The 22,686-nt window shown below is 42.5% G+C and overlaps 3 protein-coding genes across 4 annotated transcripts in view; 1 reads left to right on the top strand and 2 right to left on the bottom strand.

Annotated features, from left to right (window-relative positions):
* The window catches only part of frmd4a (FERM domain containing 4A), a 60,852-nt gene extending 48,443 nt beyond the window's left edge, over window positions 1-12,409 (top strand). The window contains exons 1-13 of one of the 2 annotated variants that reach the window (XM_083917245.1): window positions 438-570; window positions 687-828; window positions 2,486-2,619; window positions 2,705-2,827; window positions 4,136-4,367; window positions 4,643-4,699; window positions 4,835-5,072; window positions 5,227-5,385; window positions 5,600-5,929; window positions 6,065-6,648; window positions 7,620-7,722; window positions 8,309-8,380; window positions 8,954-12,409. In XM_083917245.1, coding sequence (XP_083773371.1) covers window positions 523-570; window positions 687-828; window positions 2,486-2,619; window positions 2,705-2,827; window positions 4,136-4,367; window positions 4,643-4,699; window positions 4,835-5,072; window positions 5,227-5,385; window positions 5,600-5,929; window positions 6,065-6,648; window positions 7,620-7,722; window positions 8,309-8,378 — 2,220 coding nt within the window. In that variant the 5' untranslated portion in view covers window positions 438-522 and the 3' untranslated portion in view covers window positions 8,379-8,380; window positions 8,954-12,409. Of the gene's footprint in view, window positions 1-431; window positions 571-686; window positions 829-2,485; window positions 2,620-2,704; window positions 2,828-4,135; window positions 4,368-4,642; window positions 4,700-4,834; window positions 5,073-5,226; window positions 5,386-5,599; window positions 5,930-6,064; window positions 6,649-7,619; window positions 7,723-8,308; window positions 8,381-8,953 lie in introns of those variants that run through there. The other variant, XM_083917246.1, reaches the window with a different exon arrangement.
* Window positions 12,410-13,956: 1,547 nt separating this feature from the next.
* On the bottom strand, window positions 13,957-15,697 carry tmem253 (transmembrane protein 253; the record flags this gene model as incomplete). Its single annotated transcript, XM_083916413.1, has 6 exons — window positions 13,957-13,980; window positions 14,628-14,774; window positions 15,003-15,113; window positions 15,203-15,259; window positions 15,345-15,455; window positions 15,536-15,697. The coding sequence occupies 6 exons, from the start codon at window positions 15,695-15,697 to the stop codon at window positions 13,957-13,959; spliced, it is 612 nt and encodes a 203-aa protein (XP_083772539.1).
* Window positions 15,698-17,859: 2,162 nt separating this feature from the next.
* On the bottom strand, window positions 17,860-22,380 carry LOC310949770 (B-cadherin; the record flags this gene model as incomplete). The annotated part of the gene is made up of 15 exons (XM_083917319.1): window positions 22,268-22,380; window positions 21,704-21,799; window positions 21,452-21,601; window positions 21,205-21,360; window positions 20,951-21,092; window positions 20,703-20,866; window positions 20,497-20,625; window positions 20,228-20,413; window positions 19,880-20,124; window positions 19,638-19,780; window positions 19,319-19,543; window positions 18,913-19,137; window positions 18,686-18,816; window positions 18,212-18,355; window positions 17,860-18,114 (listed from the first exon to the last, which is right to left on the bottom strand). The coding sequence occupies exons 1-15, from the start codon at window positions 22,319-22,321 to the stop codon at window positions 17,860-17,862; spliced, it is 2,445 nt and encodes an 814-aa protein (XP_083773445.1). The 5' UTR covers window positions 22,322-22,380.
* Between the last annotated feature and the right edge of the window lie 306 nt (window positions 22,381-22,686).

Here is a 22,686-nt window from a genome sequence, read left to right as displayed (position 1 = left end):
ACAGAAGGATAGATGGCTGCGCGATAGCTGTTTTGCGGAGGAAATGACCCCTCTTGTGTTTATTTAACATGGCTATATATGTGGAGTGTTATTCTACAGACAGAGGGAGGGAGGGAATGGGAGAAAAAGTGACAGGCAGGGTGAAACAGAGAGCAGTGGTGTTTTCTTTAAAGGAAGCTGTCATTAGGGTGAGCTGGTCTGTTCCTCAGCTACAGATGTGTGTTTAAATAAGGATGAGTAAACAATGGGGAACATCGTGTGTGGCTCTGCACAAAATATATGTAAGGTTTTCTCTTCTATCATGACTCTAATATTTTTTCTCGCCATGTAGTTGTGTTGGTGGAATTGTCAGGTGTTTTCACTGTTGTAGTATGTAGCTGTCTTTTGTAGTCAGTGTGTATAAGGAGGCCTTGTGTCCGCTTCTACTGTAGGGCGTCGGTGACAAGAAGGACGTTTGGTCACAGTGGCATCGCTGTGCATACGTGGTACGCCTGTCCTGCCCTCATCAAGTCCATCTGGGCCATGGCCATCAGCCAACACCAGTTCTACCTGGACCGCAAGCAGAGCAAGGTCAGTCAAGCCCACCACATACACACTGAGACCATAGACATGGTCAGTAAGAGTGTTAAAATTAAACTGCTTATTGATGCACTTTGACAAAACCCTCTCCATTCTTGTCTTTCCAGTCTAAGATCCATGCAGCACGGAGTTTAAATGAGATCGCTATAGACCTTACGGAAACAGGAACTCTGAAGACCTCCAAACTAGCCAACATGGGAAGCAAGGGCAAAATTATAAGTGGAAGCAGTGGCAGTCTGCTCTCATCAGGTCAGTACGTTGTCAGTGTGGGAGTGTGTTTGAGAGGGAAGGAAAAAGAGACTGACAAACAGGGAGAGCGAAAGATTGATATGTGTGTGCGCATAAGTCTTTGTGTGTTTGCATGTGTGTTGGTGAGGGGGAGTCCCGTTGACAACTGGAGAGACAGAAAAAAACAGCTGCTTCTGGAAAGAGGCCATTGATTCTGTGCTGCGTGTTCTCACACAGATACTGTACACGCACACACCCCACCCAGTGTCTTTCTGTATGTATGGAACCCCACACCCACCCTCCGTGTCACACAGACTCATCCTCCAGAGGCCCCTGCCCCCTCTAAATTTAGTGGTTCAGGGAATGAAAAGGGCAACAGGCCTGTGTACAACTTTGCCTCGGCCTTTAAAACAATGCCTATCTGTGTTGAACAAGTAACGAGTGTGACAGGAAGATAGGCCTTAATAGAAAAACAAGTACTGAAATTTGTTTAGCTACTGCTGAATTATTCACTCTTAACTAAAATTACATGCACTAGACCAAAGCAGCATCATTTATGATTGAAGAGGCAAACGTGTGTCTGCAGATGGCAATGGGGTCATTCATTTAGATTATAGCACCCCTTACTGAATCAATTACTGCTTCCAAGAAGACTATCCTCTCTTTTAGTGAAAATGTCCTGCATGCTCTCCTCATTTTGATCCCTTAGCTCATCCCCCTGATTGGATATGTTTTTTTCCCCATTTCCTTCTTTGTCAGTATAGACACATGTATCTCTCCCCTTCCTCCCTAATCCCCTTCCTTTATCGCGTCAGCTATCAATTCATAGTCTCCTAATATCCCTTTTCTCTCTTCTTTGTCCCTGTCTAGTTCTGGCCCCAGCCTGTGTTATACGGGGTGTATCTATCTTATCTGCCTGTCTCTTGCCACTTATCTCCTTGGTATGGTGACAATGTGTTGATTTCATAATCTACTGCTGACTGGAGGCCATCTCTGCCCAGCAACATAAACATATCACAGGAACTGTGATGCCGCAGCCAATACGTCTCTCTCTGACTAGATCATAGAATTTGTCTGATCAATTAGAAACCCTTTGTGCAAATGAGGTGCAACCGAAATATGGTTGTCCAACATTACTTAACAAATCAAACTGAATGTATTTGAGCTGAGATGGTCACTGCTAGGGTTTGTGTACCTGCAACATCATAGGTGTAAAATAATTAAACTTAAATATAGTATATATTGTGACAATAGAGAGCGTTTCTTTCTGCCACAACTGTTTCAGCAGTGGTTAGTTTTGTATTGTTGCAATGTTTGACCGCACAGTCACTGGGAGAGCAACGGAGAGAAACAGAATGTATATGCATGTTTTTTTCAACAAGACATGTTGCAAACAAGACTGGCACCATCTCAGGGCCTTGGAAATTGTGCGTCACAAACTTTGTCCTAAATTGTCCCTTCCTTGAAACACTCACACACGCACAAACACACCACAAAAACTCAGTTTCCTTATCGAAATGTTCCATTCACTTCCCTGTAAACATCCTGCAAGGATAGCAGGTGCACGCACAATTACTACCTCCCCTCCGCAAAGTGCCTCAAAAGAATCCCCCACAACTCTAAACTTACACACACACATTCTCCTGCCCTCACATTATGTGTTTTCTGTTCCCTACAGGCTCTCAGGAATCGGACAGCTCACAGACAGCTAAGAAGGACATGTTGGCAGCACTGAGGGCTAGGCAGGAAGCTCTGGAGGAAACACTAAGAAAGAGACTAGAGGAACTTAAGAACATCTGCATCAGAGAGGCGGTATGAGAAAACACAGATCTGGCAAATAAATTGAAAACTTTTTTGCTCTTCTTTTCTAACTTCTCCCCATGTCATCTTTATGTAGGAGCTGACTGGAAAGCTTCCTAAAGAATATCCTCTAGATCCGGGAGAGGAGCCGCCCACCGTGAGACGGAAGATCGGCACCGCCTTCAAACTGGACGAGCAAAAAATTCTTCCTAAAGGAGAGGTGAAGTTGCAACTCCCTTTTCTCCGCTGAAGCGCTTTATCACACTTTCCAGTCTCTCCACTGCCCACACAGGCCAAATAACAACAGGGGGTCATCTAGTGGTGTCATAATACCACAAGTACTGTGCTGCAGTAATTGGAATATGTTGAATGTAGCGCTAATTAGTTAAGAGTGTTTATCTCCTTTTAACCCACCTGTGATGTTAATGATCCATTTATGAAGTATGGGCATTATAGATCAAAAAAAGTGTTTAAAAGCTCTTGAAGTTATACCGTGCAGATCAAGGACTGTTCAGGATTTACTTCATTTAAAATTGAAATGCTTAATACTCACATAATGGTTGGGAGGATGATAGATTAGCTCATCCCTACTCACTTGTTAAGTAAGCAAAGCAAACAGAGAACTCTAAAAAGTCAAAGTCTGAGACGTCTTGGACCTTGTTAAAGTAGTTTTACTGCATCTTTGTCTTTTTGTGCCACGGGTAGATTTTCCAGAGCAGCAGAACTTCTAAAAATAGTCTGGCAGCATTCTCGCCACAGGAAGTGGTGATAGTAGGATTGTGTGCGTGCCTGTATGTGTACAGGCGTGTGTGTGGTTATGTGTCACTGAGGTTGTATGCTTTGAAAAGGGTCCAGCGACACAATATCACACGACTGCATTGCAAGCAGAAATATTTTTCTTAATTTCCACTGAATACCTTGAACTTTCCTTCTAACACACACACACACACACACACACACACACACACACACACACACACACACACACACAAACACACAAACACACAAACACAGATTAACAGAATCCAGTAGTGTGAAGGGATTCAGGGTAGTCCAGTAAGATGTTGATGCAAGAAAATACATCATCACTCTGTCTCTCTGGAAGCAAGTGAAGTCATGTGTGTGATCTCACATATATGTGTTTATTTCCCTGTTCACAAATCTCAGGAGAGGCATAGAGGAGGGGAGGATGACTTGATGGAGAGGTGTTGTTTTTGGGGGACAGGGTGTCTCAATAGAGAATATCCAGTGGTGAGAAAATGCGGGGCTGCAGCACAGATGAATGATTTCCGCAGTGTGTTTTCTCTGGCAACGCTCTGTGTGCGTGTGTCTAACCAAATATGTTGCATGGGAGAGTTACAGTCTGAATACATGTCTGCAAACTAAACCTTGTTGCTTTTGGATTTTGCAGAGATTTCTGTTGCTACAATTGTGAGCAAATCCAGTATCTTTGTGCTTGCGTTACTCAAGAGTTTGCACTCATGTTTGTGTGTGTGTTTGTGTGTGTGTGTGTGTGTGCTTATCCCAGGAAGAGGAACTAGAGCGTTTGGAGCGGGAGTTTGCCATTCAGTCCCAGATTACAGAGGCAGCCAGGCGTCTCGCCAGTGATCCTCACGTGAGCAGTAAGAAGCTGAAGAAACAGAGGAAGACTTCTTATCTGAACGCACTGAAGAAGCTCCAGGAAATTGAGAACTCTATCAATGAATACCGCGTCCGCTCTGGCAAGAAGCCTACGCAGAGGGCGTCGCTTATCATAGAGGGTACCAATATACTTCTATTCATTGGAAGGGAAATTAAATAGTTTTCATATCTCTGTATTTCCATTATCTTCAGTTGCCACCACTCACAGTAGTACTCTTCTCAAGTACTGTTTGGAGCACTAATAGAAGTCAAGACATTTGATAGTGAAGCTGATAAGTTTCAGCATTGTTGCTTTTTTTGATGCATCAAAGATTTGTAAACATGAGGCTTTTAAGCTTTTAGATTTTGCAGTTGTACCATCTCTAACCCTAAATCTCGTCTTTCTGTCCTATAGAGGCCAATATTGGTTCCGAAGACAGTTCATTGTCAGACGCACTGGTCTTGGATGATGGTGAGTCTCTGTTCATACCATTACTCTGCAAGATTCTAACAATAACTTGTTGATTCTTGTGCTTTTTTCATGATTTTAAGAAATGTTAAACTGTCTTAATTGCTCCATATTAATCCGATGCTACCTCTATTTCAGATGATCCTCAAGTTACAGGTACTCCCACCTTCTCTCCAGTAGCATCGCCTCATAAGGGTCTCCCTCCTCGACCACCATCTCACAGTCGGCCCCCTCCACCGCAGTCCCTGGATGGCCTGCGACACCTGCACTACTCACGTCCTGACTACGATAAATCACCCATCAAACCCAAGATGTGGAGTGAATCGTCACTGGATGAGCCCTATGAAAAAGTGAAGAAACGCTCCTCTCATTCCAGGTATGAGGGAGTTTATCTTACAATAGTGCTACTGTATATTAACCTTGTGTGAGGCTGTTCAGTAGAGCACAAAATAAGTTGCCTATGTGAAAGGAGTATGTATGTCATAACATTATTAATAAATTATGTTTATTTTCCTTGCCTCCTTGTCAAGTCACAGGCGTTTCCCAAGCTCTGGCAGTGCAGATGCAGGGGGTAGTAACTCTCTGCAGAGCAGCCCCGTCAGGAACCTCCCCCACTGGAATTCTCAGTCCAGCATGCCGTCGACCCCCGACCTGAGGACCAGGACCCCACACTACATACATTCCACTAGGTCAGTCTTTATACCTTCAAATGTTTACTAGTTATTCAAGATCGAAATGTCTCTATAACATATCCCATCTCTGGATACCATTTTCCTCTAGCTTTTCTTGTAGAAAACAAATCGCCTGGTTCTATATTATTAAATTCACAACTCCATTAAATCCTTAGATGTGTTCCAGCTCAGCCCCTATATTCAACTTGTTTTATGTTTCTGCATCTCCCAGGTCAGTGGACATCAGTCCCACACGTCTGCACAGTCTCGCTCAGCACTTTAGGAACCGCAGCTCAAGCCTTGAGTCCCAGGGCAAACTGTTGGCGCCCGACCCCGACGCACACCCGCACACCCTGGGCACGCTGGGAAGCCCTGACTTCTTCTTGGTGCCAGGACGCAACTCCAATGGCTCTGACCCACTGGACGACTGCTCATCCTGCACCAGCCAAAGCAGCTCAGAGCATTACTACCCATCCGGTGGCCCCGGCAGCAACCCCAACTACTCCACTCTGGGAGAGGACTCACCCTCCAAAGCCAGGCAGAGGCAGAGGCAAAGGCACAGGTGAGGCAGAGGAGATGCAGTGAAAAGAGGTTTTCCTCGCACAGTTGCTTTTTTGGCAATATGTATGTATGTAGATATAAAGAAAAGAACAGTTCTTTCGTGAGATTGATGTGTTGTCCTTTGTTCCCTCTCCAGGTCTGCAGGTCACCTGGGTTCCTCTAACTCAGGCTCCATGCCAAACCTGGCAGCTAAGAATGGCTCTGGTGGAGGCTCGGGTGGAGGTGGAATGGGAGGGGGACACCATGGAGTCTACCTCCACAGCCAGAGCCAGCCCTCCTCCCAATACCGCATCAAGGAGTACCCGCTATACGTGGAGGGCAGCCCCAACCCCGTTGTGGTGCGCAGCCTGGAGAGCGATCAGGAAGGCCACTACAGCGTCAAGGCCCAGTTCAAGACCTCCAGCTCCTACACCGCTGGGGGACTGTACAAGGAGGCCTGGGGGGGAGAGGAGGGGGGAGAGGGGAGTGGCAGACTCACGCCGTCACGCTCTCAGATAGTACGGACTCCGTCATTGGGACGAGATGGTGGTGGAAGCGGAGGAGGGGGGAGGGCAGCTGTTTCTGAAGAGCTGCGGTGCTGGTACCAGAGGTCCTCAGGGAGCCTGAAGGAGAGGAGTCACTCAAATTCGGGATCTACTTCCTCCGAGACAGGGTCACAGCAAGGCACTCTGGGACACGGTCGAGGGAGTAGAGTAGGAACACTTGCCAAGTGCTCACCAGGTAAGTCTTCTTCATTTAGTCACACTAAACCCTGTTTCGTCTGGGTCTCATTTAGATAAAAGCTTTACACTCTTCCTGTTGATTTAGGTTAACATATATTGTATTCATTCAGAGGTTTTAACAATAAATGTCCAGTGTAGAAAAGGCAATGTGAGGCTTGAACATAACCCCTTCTGATTGGCAGAAGTTATTCAGCAATTGTTTTAAATCAATTCAAAGTTTGTTAAAAAAAACTAAATCAATAATGACAGAGAGACTTAATTTTGTAGATCTATGGTACTACTGGGTTTCTAAGTAAAACTTTTAACTTTAACTTTGTGAAGGTATAGTATAAACAGAAAAAAGGCTCTTTGATTTATGTTTTTTCAGGTTCACTAACTGAGACTTTTATACGTGGCGCCAATTTTTCTTACTTTATAGAAAATGAATTACTGTATAATCCATGTTGCACTTAAATGTGTACGTTTAGAAATGAAAATGTCACAGCTGAACCCTGTTTAATGTAAAAGTTACACGAGGTAGCCCTGCAAACATTTGGATTTAGACCACATTATGTTCGACACGTCTATAGTAAACCATTGCTTTTTAGATTTAAGTCATGCGCATACATTTGTTGACAAACAGATAGAGATAGGAAAACAGATGCCCCGTGTGAGGCTTGAACTCACGACCTTCAGATTATGAGACTGACGCGCTGCCAACTGCGCTAACGAGGCCCGTGATGCATGGTGTCATGCGACAATTGTGTCACATAACCCCTGGGCCAAATGGCTCTTAGTGGTTTTGAGGCCAACTCCCCCTAACTCCTCATATGTGAAGCATAGTTGAAATTCCTTTACCGCTCACCTCTCTGTAGCCTCTATTATGTGTGTTCGCTCTGTGGCTGTGTACCCCTGTGTCTCTGTATATAATGTATACGCGCATTTGTCTCTTGTGTCTGTAGCATAACTGACTGTCAGTTTCCCCCATAGCTGCATCCCCTCACAGCCAGAGGAGTATGACGCCCTCCAGCGAACACGCAGCAACACCCACACCCCCCTGTAGCCCACAGCACATCCTCAACTGGCAAAGCGGGTAAGAGACACACACACACACACACACACACACACACACACACACACACACACACACACACACACACACACACACACACACACACACACACACACACACACACACACACACACACACAGAGACAGCAGCAGCAGACCGGGGTGGCAAGATCTTTGAAGTCGGATATGAATTTAGTTCATTTAGGACAAACTGCCTCTTGGCTCCTCAGCTTCTTTCTCCTCGTCTTTATCCAAACCTCATTCTAACAACCTCACAAGCTTTGACTGTTTTATCTGTCAGCTGATATTGTTTGACACTGTTTAACTAATCTTAAAGAAGGATTTTTATGTGATTTGTGATTAACACCTTCTTTGTAATCTTTCTCATACTCAAATAACGTCACTCCTCTTAACTTTTCCTTCTACTCTGCTGTTTGTGTAATTTTTTCCCTCACTGCATCTTTGCTCCTTGTTTGCTCGTTCTTTTTCATCATCTTTTCATCATGGAAATTTCTCTTTATCACCTAATATTTGTCATTTCTTCCTCATCTCTCTTTGTCTGCACTAACCCTCCTTTCCTTGTGTGTGTGTCCTCTCTCCTGGTTTAGAGGCACAGCAGACAGCTCTCCTACTGAAGACGTCTGTCAGTCTCCCCCTCAGCCCAGCTCTGATGCATAGAGGTACTGTCTGTGGTATCGGCCTCCAAGTGGTCTAAACCTACAGTGTACTGTTCGGAAAACACAGCAGCAGCATAAAAGAGAAAATTAAATAGTATGTGACCGCAGTGCTGAATTTACTCACAATCCGACTTTAATCAATGGAAACGTGTCTGTGCACTCTTCTAAAAGTATTAGGCACTCCTGCAACATTACTAGTCACTTTCATCATCATCTGTGGGGGGCTGACAATGGGGAAAGTGGACAATTGCTTGCTCTTTGACGGGGGTTTGGCGGTTTATCTGTGTCATGTACTCCCTCTTTGGCTTTATCTGTATCTGATCTCTGCATGTGCTCTGCTCTGTGGTCTGAAACTGACACTGTGGCTAATTCCTTACAGGGTTTACTAATAGAAATACTTCACCATGTGCTGTATGTGTTGTAACAGAGAGCATTCTTTAACAATCTCAAGAGCAGTCGAATGCTTGACATCCATGTAGATGATAGTATTTTTTAATCTTTTGATGAATTTACCTTTTGACATAAAACACTTCTCTCTGAACCCCGTCTCATCCTGGTGTGTATCTTTCTCTGCAGGTCCTTCAGTGACAGCTGTTTTATCAGCAGCCCCCTGTGTTCAGAGCTGGCAGATGTGCAGTGGTACGGACACGATAAGGCCAAACCTGGAACCCTGGTCTGAGACCTTCTTATAGGGCCCAGAAAAGTCCCATTGCCCTCTCCTATGCCTCTGCACTGTCCCTCACTACTACCCATCGACAACCAACAACCTCATCCTTAAGGCCCTACAAAAACCCTGCCCTGAGCGGACTGGCGGACTGGACATGAGCCTCCCTCCTCCCTAAATCCAGCCTTCCATCCATCTCACCACCTCTATGTTATGCCCCCACTATCACAGCTCAGCTGGACAGGGACAAACTCGCTGGGCTCTGATAAGGGCTTATATCACAGGACAGACTGAGAAGTGCCACCTCAGCTGTTGAACTGTTGCCCTTACAGCACCACAGAGCCCTCGCTTGACTCCCCCCTCAGCACACAAGTAATGGGGCAAAGGGGGAAAGGAGCAATGGGAAAAGAGAGAGCACAGAACAATATCAAACAAACAACTTAAACTCAGCAGAACCAATGTCGGCCATTCCAGGATCTGTTTCATATCTCACCTTTGGCCCCCCAACCTAAACCAACTCCAGTGCACTGCCACCCAATCAGAGTATACCTGCTGGATTTGAGCCACCAGTTTAAAATCCATTCCCAGGCCCAAACAAACTGTGTCGGATTACATTATAATGTTGTCTGTCTTATTTGTTTATTTGTCCCCGCATATTTATAAGAAGAGAAGATGACCCAGACTATTAAAAAAATCCAGACTAACAAACATTTAGATGACAGATTAAACTCCCCTCTGTTTAACCCACAACCAAAGACAACTTAACTGGATTTACTGGTCGAACTGGGCCGGTGCCCCTGCAGAAAAGTGACTGTCTGTCCCACTGTATGAGTGAATTCACAGTGACAATATCTGGATGGCTTATGGGACTCTATCTGGGATATTAATGAGGACTATAGCAATAACAAACATCGTACAAGTTTATGAACTGGTTTGAATCTACAGAGTGAATTGAAGCAGGCATTTTGCCATGTACTCTGCCTTGTGATGCTTGGAGTAAAAGATCATTTGTGCATCATAGGGAGGAATTTGGAGTTGTGGTTATTGGGTTTGGCATTAATCTATGCTTATTTCAGTGACTTCACCATTCATGTTTATTTAATGTCCTGGGTCTTTTCTAGATTTCCTTGTCCACATGTTTGGCCACATGGTGTATTGTGATCAGTACATAGCCAGAGGGCGGGGGAGTGAAAGGGGGTGTTAACATTGCCACATCAAGTCACAGCTATTGCATTTGATTTTGGCTGTAGTTTTGATATAGAAACGACACATTCTGATTCAACCTTTTCACATGTTCCCCACTGAAAGTAAAACATTTCTGGCTTTTGACACCTGTTGGCGTTACTTGTGTTTGACATCGAGGCTGTTTAGTGATAAATCTCAGTAGTGAATCATCTTTTCTATTACAAGTGTCTCTTCTTCTCCGTTGGTCTTGGATCAGTACCGATTCTCATCATGTTGTAGTATCATGTAAGTCCCATATAGAAGCACTGTGCTTTTTCATCTTTCTGTCCATCACTTCAGCGTGACAGGAGCATTCTGACTGAACTAACAGTCTCTTCTCAATGTCACAGCACCTCATATTATGGGCACGTATGAGTACAAGTTCATCAGTGCCAAACATGTTGGTGCTTTACATTTATACTGTAATTCAACACTGGAACAAGCTAAAAACAGTAAATCTCCACAGCCTATAGCCATTGTGTAAAACAGCATCAGACACTCAGACTTCCCTATAATTTGGCATCTAAGAGGAATTAGTCATGTACTTTGAAAAGCACAACATTAACAGTGGCTTTGAGGGCTGGACCATTAGTGTGTTCTCATTTTTCACTCTCAATACTTTAATAATGAGTTGTATCAACGTGCATACGAGGAAACTAGAAGAGCTAGAATTATGGACAAGGTGTGACATGATAGTGCTCTTTTTTAAGTACACAGATATAAATGAACTGCAGGTCAACAATAACAAATACTTCACTGTCAGGGCAGAGAAGAAGTCATAGACACATCCCAATCCAAATCAGATATTCAGAACAGGGTTAGAAAAGCACACCTGGTTTTGTAAAAAGGAAGTAAAACTCTTTATCTTTAAGCTGTGTCTAAATCAATTTCTCCAAATGTTCCCATAGCCAGAGTTTATGATAAGAAGTATTGTTTCATTGTTACACAAAAGAGATGATGACAAATTCTATATCTCAGAGAGGAAGAAAAAGTGGATGTATTTCTTTCTTCAGTCTTATAGCAACATTATGTCTGGATAAGTCTGGCATGGGAGGAATGGTACGCATCTTATCCTGTCCCCAATAGTGTTACTATAGTGTTGTGTTTCCTTTATGCACTGACACAGTTGTTGTAATCTGCCACTTTCTAGACTATTTAAATAAAAAGGTTTTGCCCACTTCCTGCATGGTTGGTTCTCCGAGAGTCATCCACCCATGCCTGGTCACATTTGACCGGTCTTTACCCTGGATTGGAACCAGTGCATCCTATAGGAATAAATTACTTAGTACAGGTTTGACCCTGCTTTGCTAAAGACACGGCCCCATGCATGCCCTGCAGATCCACTGACCAAATAACCCAAAGACATTCAGCATCCAACTTCTAAGGCTAACATTAGCACGTCTTGCTCCATAGTGTTTCCTCGCCTCCGCTGAAGTCCCATCATGACCTTGTGGTAATCTCTGACCTTTGAGCCCGATGTGAAGAAGTGTGACTTCCCCTCCTTCTGTAGCTCCAAACACACCATATTTTCTGTGCTCCATAGAAATGTATGAGGTTTTTGTAATACTTCAAGAGAAATGAACTAACTCTTTTATCAGTCTTTTCCTGTATGTCCGGAGGGGCACTGTAAGGTTTTGTGGGGTTTTTAACATTCACATTCATTGTTTTAACAATGTTCCATTTTATATGAACCAGTATTGTTTTTTTCTCTGTTCTCTGACATTGTAACAACCCTTTCAGGTGCTACAAAATGACCAGTTACTGCTTTGTCACGTAGGATCTAGACATAGTCATTGTTCTCAATCGATTCAATTACCAGATGTGCAAAATTAAGCTTATTTTAACAGACAGTTTAATAGTAGAACACTTCCCCTACCAGACAATAGAGCATGTAACTTGATTTGATCGGTTCTGTTCAACTGTAACAATACATTAAAGGTGTTGTAGAAAAATGTGGAATTGACAAAAACAAAAAATAACTGAATTCCACAGTTAATTTATTCTTTTTTTCTATTAAAAAATTTGTATAGTAACTTTACATTTTTCAAAACTGTGTTGTTGGAAATTGATGATGAATTTTCCAGAGGAGACGCAGTGGTGGTTCTTCAGAGTAAGAAAAATAAATTATTGATGAATGTTCTCAAGATTACGCCTTTGTCTGTTTTGTGTTTTTCTCTTCCATTTTTTAGTTATGAAGTCATTCACTCACTCCCAGGTGGCTCAGATCAAATCCATTCTACACAAAAGGTCAGAGCATCAGACAGACTTATCAAAGGGGATCCCCTCATGTAGTCACCACTTCCTGTCTTCCGGACACACTCACTCTCTTGTCATCACATCCAGGCCTCAGTCACTTCCCTCTCTGGCCTCCAAGAGAAAGAGAAAAAGGATTTCCTGTGGAGAGGAAAGAAAGATAAACTCCAGAGATAAAAGATATTACTCACCACCACAAGATTAAGCAGCTGCACACATGTGTCCTGAGCAGGCTTTATTTCACACATTTCGTCGCTTTTGACTTGCGGCCCACAAACTGTCACATGGTTGGCTGCTGCCTCTGATCCCACTGAACAATCTGTGTGTGTGTGTGTGTGTGTGTTTATGTGTGTGTGTGTGTGTGTGTGTGTGTAAATGCATCATGGAATCGTTCAAGTGTACTGGCAAGAGATGCGGACATTTGAACAAATGGTTAGAACAACTAAACGCACTAATATTATGAAACACCAGCTACACACACTACAAAAACACAAACAGTAGTTTTGATACATCACCACATAGAAAAGTGTTTTCTACCAGAGGAACTGGTGTTCGGTGGACAACCAACCTTGTCATCCTGCATTCTTTGATTCTCCTTCTGTGTCCATTTACTAATGAATCCCATGTTTCTCTTTGTACTCGGTGTGTTCCCATAGCAGCTCTCCCAACCAGGCAACAGCTGGAAGCTGTTAGCCAGACATGCCGTGAGAAACTAGCTCCTCTGTGATTTTTTTCACTATGTGTGTGTGTGTGTGTGTATGTGTGTGTGTGTGTGTGTGGTTGTACGCGCTCACTATAGGAGTGGTGTATGACCTTGCTTTATATCCTTAATGAAATCCTCCATCATTTAAAAACTCAAGCACACCACACCCTTCACTGCATCTGTACTCTATGAACTCTTGGACATATGTCTTCGTGAGGTCCAGTGTGTGTGTGTGTGTGTGTGTGTGTGTGTGTGTGTTTGAGACCATTAAAGTGAGGACATTTTTGCACCATTTTCATATTTTCATTAAGAGGAAGTCTTAGGTGCTGAGACTGGGTTAGGTTTAGGGTGGTGTTAAGGTAAAGGTGGATGTGGATGTGGAAATTAGGATCAGTCAGATAATTGAAGAGATCGAATCCAAGTTTACTAAAATAGAACATTTATTTACACTCAAGGACCGTTAGATTAAAACAATGAATTCCCTTCAGAAAGCCCATCTGTGGTTGAAGTCTTGGGGATAAAATCATTTCCACTTAATGTTCAGTCATCTTCTCTTCAATACATGTCATTGCCCTGACAACTATAGTCTTCTGTATGCAGTCAGCACACAACTCGCTGACTTTCATATTTGGCAACTTCTGTGAAACAATCCATCACACATTGTTAGACTAAACACAGGGAGTTGATTTGTGGATTAGACTGTGCAACATGACAAATCAGTGGCAATGCTGCCCTCTACTGTTGACCACAGAGCAGCATCTGTGGAAATGAGGAACACTGGATAATCAGTTTTAACAATGTACGATAATGAGATCACGCAGCTGTGACAACATACATATATTTAATTGAATACGTTATTGCTGTGTGTTATATGACTTTTTTTTAGGTTTTAAACTTTGCTGTTGTACTTTGTTCGGGAAAGTCAATTTTAAGTTTCCCCAAAGGAGAAGTGATACTGAGGCATCAGGTCAAGTGGCATGATGTGATTTCACAATATCTAAAACAATTTCCTCAATCAGGATTGTACAAACCGTTCATACCAAGTAAGTGGGCTAATGACAACTCTGTGTAAGCTGGAGTGTGTCTTTCGACGTCGTTGAGTTTCACAAATTGAATTCCACTTGTTCCAGTAGAGGCCCGTTTGTTTCATCTGGATCCTGATGAGCCAAAAACAAATATTCAGCCCCCATTAAATCCAACAATTTTATGATAATCTGGACTGAATCTCACTGGAAATGTACTTAGAGAGCAACTTTCCACAAAACATTTCATCATCTGTCATCATCACGCAAAAATCAGATGACGGAGTTAAGCTGTATTCCTGGGAAAAGGTATTCCATCGAACTGGAAATGACCAAAGAGCCCAAGTTAAAAGACAATCTCTTGTCCTATCCAACTGTATTTACCTGTGAGAGGCGGCTGTAGGCCTGAGTGAGGGGTGGACTGTAGCGACGCAGGCCTCTCAACGACAGGAAAAGTATGTAGACTGATGCCAGAAAACACTGTACAGTAAATGCTATGGAGCTCCCCCTTGCAATATACGAGCCAACACGCTAGGGAGAAGGATGAAGAGGGAGTAAGGTGGACAGAAAGCATTTATTTCGACATAATTAGTAAATAAAAGTAGAAGTTGAAACAAGGTTTTCATAATGGTTGGAAATGTACGGTGCATGGTTATTGGTAGATATATCTCTTTTCTCTCTCTTTCTTTTACAGTAAAAACAAGGAAACAGAATGATATTTACACAGACTCCATGGTTTTAAATAAATCACAGAATTACCTGTTGGATTGTGTTGAGTGCAACAGGATGCGTAGACCTGAGGCTGTTAGCCAGCAGAGCAGAAAAGCCAAACAGTAGACTAAAGATGTTCAGACCAATCAGGGTGATGACCTGTATACGATTAATGCAAAATTAAGTGAGACAGCTGTTGACATAAGAGGAAAAAAATCACATTTGAAATGATTACACAAAGTATTTACCTTTAATTTATTAGCTTTCCTCTGAACCTCCATTGCCAAACACCCAGCAGCCACATACTATAACAACACAAACAGTTATCACACAGTATTTAACTCACTCTCTGACTAAAGTGCATATCAGTTGAAGCAGATGTGGACTCACAAATAGGCTTGACCACACTGGGGTTGTCATAGAGACAGAGCAGCTGTAGCTCACACATGCATGGGTGACTGTGGCTAGTATGCAAGTTAAGGCACTGAGGATCTGTACCACCTGAAGGGAAACACATGGCATGAAGACAGTTTAATAGCTTAAAAACCCATGTTAACCAACATGAGAAAGTAGCGCCTCACCCCAGTGACTAAAAGTCTGGTGTTAACCACAGTCCCAAACCAACGATGAATCCTGCCATTGATTAGCTCCCCATGATTGGTAACCTGGGTCAGTGGGCGTGTTGAAGGTGTCTCCTTAAAAAACACCTGGTACAGCCCCTCCTGGAACATGTTCTGCGTCATCTGTTGCGGAGGAAATAAATGCACTTAAGTAGTAAAACGAAATAGATGTTGAAAAAGAATCAAACACTCACACCTTTGATTCCGATTTCACACTTGATTGTGAAGCGCTTACCTTTCCTAAATGTTGCAGCGCTTTCGCCCATTTATCCACAGGCTCTCATATCAAGAGAAAATGTCATCTAGTTGAAATAAGAAACATTTAAACAGATCGTTGTCTCACTGCTGCTGCCGTTATTCCTCAGTGTAGTGTGTAGTGTAGCAGAACCACAGGGTCAAAGTTCACTTGAGTTGGATCATAATGGATGGTTGAAGTCCACTCTTGAGGGAGTGATATAGGGAGATCATTGATGATGACTAAAAAGCTTATCAGCTTGTAGGCAAAGGTTACTGTGACACCAGAGGAGTGGTTTCATTTTAGAGACAAACCTAACAAACAAATGTAAAACAAAACTTAAACACACTCTTTTTAACAGAAAATATGGGGACAACAGTAATGTTTTTTTTTTTTAAAAAACACTATAAGGTTATGAGGCTAAACATTATGGATAAGACATCATATAAAAGTATGTCAAAAAAACATGGGATCTTTGGAAAGTCTTATTTTTTAAGGAATTAGGATTTCTGAACATACAGCCATCCATCCATCTTCAACTGCTTGTCCCAGACAAGGTTGCGGGGGGCAGGTGCTGATCCCAGCTGACATTGGGTGTGAGGCGGGGTATAACCTGGACAGGATGCCAGTCTATTGGGCACCTAGAGACAAACAGCCATTCACACTCACATTCACACCTACCGGCAATTTAGAGTAATCGATTAACCTAACACATGCAAGTCTTTGAACTGTGGGAGGAAGCCGGAGAACCCAGAGAGAACCCACACGGACACGGGGAGAACATGCAAACTCCACACAGAAGGGCTCCAGCCCGGACTCGAACTAGCAACCCTCGTGCTGTGAGGCGATTCTGATTTCTCACCATGTCCTCCATAAGTAGAGATATGAGTCAAATCAGCTGGACAGCAGCCAACACACCAAGTCATGCTTTTTAAAAAATATTATGGTATCACTTCATCATTCTAGGTTCCTTTTTTTTTAAATGACTTCACACATGCTGACATGGATTCATGTGACAGTAACCAACTCCATCATGTCAAATATTGTCCACAATAATTTAAAGCAGCTTTGAATAAGGCATTACTCAGAATTCCAGTGTCTGAAGCTGTTCCTCATTATTATCAGAATAAACAATGTTAACATTTGTTTATGCAATCAGCATCAGAATCAGCATAAAATGAGTGTATCAATGTTATGACATCATGGAGACAATCATTTGTGGAACATTTTATGTTCAGTAGGTTCGGGACATGCCTATTATTTAATATTATTTAGTTTATTAATGCCATTGTTTATCCACAGAGTCCAATAAACAAGCCAAGAAACTTCAGAGCACAACCCGGGCTGGGGGAATCCACAGAATGCTGCAGAAAGAGGTCATTCAGTACTCTGAGGACCGCCTCTGAGCCAAGAAAGCAGGTCTTATTGTTGAGTCCAGGTTCAAAAAAGGTATAAAAAAAAAGAAGGTGTGATGTCGATTAGACCAAAATAAAAGTGTGATAGTGTGATTCTCTGTCCATGCTTCTTTTTAACCTTGACTGATTCTGTGTCTTTATCAATTACTCAGCCACCTGGCAGTGTTACTATGATGTTGATATCTGAAATCACTTGTCATTATATTCTGCAGATTAACCCTTTAATTCAAATAGCAATTCAATTATATAAAATGACCAACAATGTTCAAAAATAAAACAATAACAAACTTTATTTGTTAAGCACAGTTTTAACTTAAACTTAAAAACAAGGTCAATCACATTAAGAACAAAGGATGAAATAAGGATAAAAAGTAAATACAAAATACAGAACAAATAAAAAAAAAAAACATGATATTGACTCCTGTAGCCTGTGCTCCTCGGGCATATTTAAATATCTGATTGATTTTAGTCTGAGTGACGAAAATGATTGTCTTATCCAGCACTTTATATGATAAAGAAATGATTTCAAAGTGGTGATTATTAGTCAAATCATTTAAATGCAGCAGCTACTTTATCATCTCAGGATTCCGACCTTGGATACAAATGTAGCAGATCTATAAATACATAGCGGCATGTCAGACCCATTCTGTTTTCCCTGGCAGTGTTTCTGTGTCGTCCTCGTCCTCATCTATCCTGCCTGTGTACAGGTCAGCCAACCTGCTGAAACGTGGTCCCCAGAGGTTCAAGCTCTGAAAGTCCTGGTCCCCATCCGAGTCTGAGGAGGTGATTGAACTGAGCGAACCCGCGTCTGAGCCAACACCCTCATGGTCAAACACCAAAAGAGAGTCATAAGGAGGAGCTATGGGGTCACTGTCTGCAGCACGCAGGTTCTGAAGGGAAAACCAAGGAAACATATGACATACTGAGTTATAGCAGTCACAAGCATACAAAAAAACATATTCTTGTGTAAAATTCAACATCACCCACATCGTCAATGAATTTGACAATCTCGTCATTGGCTTGGAACTGCAGGCGGTAGTGAGGGCGGGTCTGGGCAGTAGGAAACACATCAGTGCAGAAGACTTCAGGACGATTATCAAGCCCTCTGTGGAGCTGGCTCAGGTCATACTCCTAAAGAAATAAATCAGGAAACAGACCTTAAATCATTTGCTGATATCCCACTGCAACAATTCTGACATAAAAATATGGAGCGACCTCGAGAACAATTTGTTTCTGGCTTTCACAGGAAGGGGTATTATAATGTAATCTATATCGCAGTCTGCAGTGTGATGCACGATTTCACCTGATTTACCCTCTCCTGCCTCTGACTTATCTGCCTCATGTTGCCTTAATAATATGTTTTTTTCCTGTTAGTCCACCTACAAGTTGCCCTCAGTGAGCTTTCCACCTCTGCTTATCATCAATTTCCCGCACAGATGCATTCAAACCTCCCGTTCCTACCCGGTCCTCTTCACCTCCTCCCTCCTCATTGTAGCAGTAGATGTGGTCTCTGGGTATGTCTTCCAGGAGAGGGGCATCCTTCTCTGATCTCCTCCTCCTTCTCAGCAACAGCAACAGCAGCAACAGGAGCACTGTGGTCAACAGAAGAATCTGAGCAACTAAAGACACAACAATTGAACCAAATCAAACGTAGGACATTGGATCAATAAAAAAAACCTTCTACATACGCAGAAGACCAAAAATGACTCCCAGAACTGAGGTTGTGAGAGAAGAAATGTGCAGACGAGGGGCAGAATGTGGGATGAAGCAGGTAGAGACAGCCCCTTGACATTGGCACACTTCCACTTCCAGTGTGCTGTCTAGGTACATCATGTCGACATCATAGATACGCATCAGCACGTAATAGTCCCCAGGCGACAACTCCCGTTTGGGGGCCAGGGCCGCCACACTGCCTGCAAGGTGACATTGAGGAGAGCTTGGTTTGAGTAAATACATGTTTATGTACAGAGAGTTGTACTCCCTCAAGCACATCACTGTTATATACTTTCAAGTGAAATTGCATGTGATTAAAACGTTGCAACTTTGCAAGAATAGACAATTTTCACTGTGTATACTGTTAATGAGCTCTCCTACTTGTAGAATTGGTACTAATAGTCCAGTTGATCCTGTGCTCTCCTTGAAGCTCCACAGTAAATGGTCCAGCATGACCAGGTCCATCTAGGTCCACTATATCCAGCAGGGCAGGTGAAGGGTCTCTATTGCATAGACTGGCCTTTCTCTGCTTGATCACAGGACTATGGTCATTCACATCTAATAAATGCACAACCAGAGTACCTGTCCCTGTAGCCGGGACAGTATCTAGAAGAATGAAGAGTGAAGGGTTATTTTTTTAGGAAAACAGGAATGAAGGTTGTGACGGTGTTGCTAGGTAAGACCAAAAGTATATTTTTACCATTGTCAAAAGCCAAAACTAGGACAGTGTATTTGCTGCCTTTGACATGGTGAGACTCTCTGTCCATGTCGCTTCTAACTTTGACTGATCCTGAGTCTTGATCAATACTCAGCCATCTGGCAGTGTCATTATGTAGTTTGTATCTGGGGGAAAAAAAGCAAGAAACACATTAGTGCTCATACATATAAACAAATACATACTGCGGCCACATGTTAACAGTATATGTGTTGTGTTGTTATTACCCAACGCTCTGTTTCCTGACTGTGTCTGGGTCATTCGCACTGACGTAGGCCACATTACTGTCTATTTCCGCATCTTCTGAGAGGATCACATGGATCTCTGATGGACTGAAAACAGGAGGCTCGTTCTTGTCTACGACTGTTACAGTGACTGTGGCTGTTGAGGTTGACACCCCTCCAGAAAACGGCTCCTCATTTGTCACCACCACAAGCAGAGTAAAGACGGGGATGCTCTCAAAATCCAGCTCCTTGGAAGTGATGGAGAGCAAGGAAAGAATGACGAGTGTTGAATAAAACAAGACTTTTAATAATATGATGATTATCAAAAGAATGGACTAGCTGATTCCCAACCTTGGCTACTTTGAGGATTCCCTCCATTTTACTGGAGCCAGTGGTGATGTTGAAGTCTCCCCCTTTGTCGCCTTTGATTATTGAGTATTTGGTGTTGGCATTTGGAGATCCTAACTCATCCTTGTCAGTGACCTTTAGTCTTATTACCTCCAGTCCAACCTCATTCTCAGGGACTGATGTGTTTATCTGGGAGAAAGCATGAAACTGTACTAAATGCACTTACACTTAAACATATTTCATAATGAAGAGTTTGGGCATTTCAAACTCACAGATGTCACGGTGAACTGTGGCGCATTATCGTTGCTGTCAGTAACACTAATGGTGACAGTGCAGGTGGTTGTTAGCCCATCTCCCTCCATGTCAGCAGCTTCAATGATCAACTTGTACTCTGGGTGAGTCTGACACAGGAAAGTGAGTTACAATGAAAGCAAGGAATGAGAAAGTCTTGGAAAGAGAAGAGTAGTTATTATATTACCTCTCTGTCCAGTCCACCTGCCATCACACTGATCATTCCGCTCACTGGGTTTATGGCGAACATGTCCTCTGTGGGCATCTGAGCCTTTATCCTATACCATATTATAGCATTGTTTGTCTGTGGGTCGTCTTTATCCACTGCTGTTATCTTTACGACGGAGTCACCTGTTGAAGGTAGCAATACAATAGTGACTATTAGGACTTGAAATTCATTTTTAGTAAGTAAAGTTTGCTGAATCCTTCTCTCACCGGTGTCAGCGTTTTCGCTCACTCTGCCATAGAAAGGGTTCTGAGTGAATTGTGGAGCGTTGTCATTCTGGTCAACAACATTGATAATAAGCTCCATGGGCTCCTCAGCTTTAATGCCCTCATTTAGTGCATGGGCCCACAGCTGTAACACAAACCATGCATATTCTAAGAGCAGTAAACTGTACATGCAAGTATAAAGAAAAAAATGATGAGATTAAACGGAAAAATGTGAAATTCTGCAATAAAAAGCTCACGTTGTATTTGGCTGTGTTCTCCCTGTCCAGTGGCTGGGTCACATACAGAACCCCAGATCGCCGATCAACAGTAAAAACACCCTCAGGGGGCTGATCGGCCCCCGGTCCAGTGATTCTGTAAGTTATTGCCACCTTTTCTTCATTGTTTGACTTGATCTAAAGCACAAGTGTGAATATAGTAAAAAACTGTAGCAAATACATTTTGTGAAAATGCATTCAAATCAATTCGGTTTGATACTTTAGTTACCTTCACCATGAATTTGGGATACGGACCCCGGTCATTTTCTGGAAAGTTAATAGCTGGAATAACCCACTCCCTCTTGATCCGTTTCAAAGTGCCAGACAAGCGCGTAAACTCAATGGTGGGGAGCTGCGTGAGGTCCACGTCAGGGTTGTTCTGTTTGAATCAGAACTCATTGGGTCAAGTCACATGCAGAATTGCAATATAATAAATAAACAAAGTTCATAATCAGCAGATTACCTCGAGATCTAAATGTACCTCTAGATTTGTGCTTCCTGGGATTTTATTATTCAAGCTGTTGTTTTTGTTGTTCAAGCAGCATGGCTTTCCTGCTGCAGCCAGAACGACCAAACACTGAAGAGCAAACATTCAAATGAATAAACATATACTGTCACATAATTATAAAAAAAATAAAAAATACTGTATAGTATATACAGTATACAGAATATATACATTATACACACACTATAATGATATATGTATGGCTGTAGAAAGATGTTACTGTTCATATGAGTATTAAATAATCATTAACGTTATATTACACGTTCCAAAAACAGAACAATTCAATATAAACATTATATATTGTTTTTTTTTCAAAAGAGAAAATTAGCTGTCTGGAGTGAATATTTGAAACAATAAATGAAAGTATATATAGATATATATATATATCTAGTGACAAACTATAAATCAACTTAAATAGAAAATGATATACTGATGGGCTTAGCAATAAAGAAAGTTTTCCGGCTGCAGGAGTAAAAGTTGCTGTGCCACAAGAACTGTTGACTGAAGGAAACAAATGACTCCAAGTTTTTTAACACTCACCTGGACTTGACACAACAAAAAGAGCACCCTCAAAGTCCTTCTGTTCCCTGTCATGTCTGTGTAGAAACCCAACAGATCTTTCCTCCGGCGTCACTCGACTGGGTCTGCTGCTTTGTTCCAATGGCGGCCTGCCAAGTTTGTGGCATTTACTAATCCACCTTCAGAGTTCCTCAGTCAGTACGATTCATGTATCATCTTCCACACTCAGTACGGACGGTATTTGTTCCATTAGCAGCCTGTGGCTACAATAATCATGCTGTGCTGTACGATGCTAAATGAGTAATTGTTTGATTTTGGAGGTGACCTCAGGCACTGTTAAACATGCAGGTGTGTTTATGCAGGCCAGTGTAGTGATGCACCTTTTTCTGAGAGTAGCTGTGTTTACATAACACTAGGCAGTGAGATTGGCTCCCATGACA

This window comes from Echiichthys vipera (genome assembly GCF_963691815.1).
Source record: "Echiichthys vipera genome assembly, chromosome: 7".
Taxonomy (NCBI): Eukaryota; Metazoa; Chordata; class Actinopteri; order Perciformes; family Trachinidae; genus Echiichthys; species Echiichthys vipera.
The sequence above is the reverse complement of the archived record's forward strand: the minus strand, read 5'-3'. Positions and strand labels throughout refer to the sequence as shown.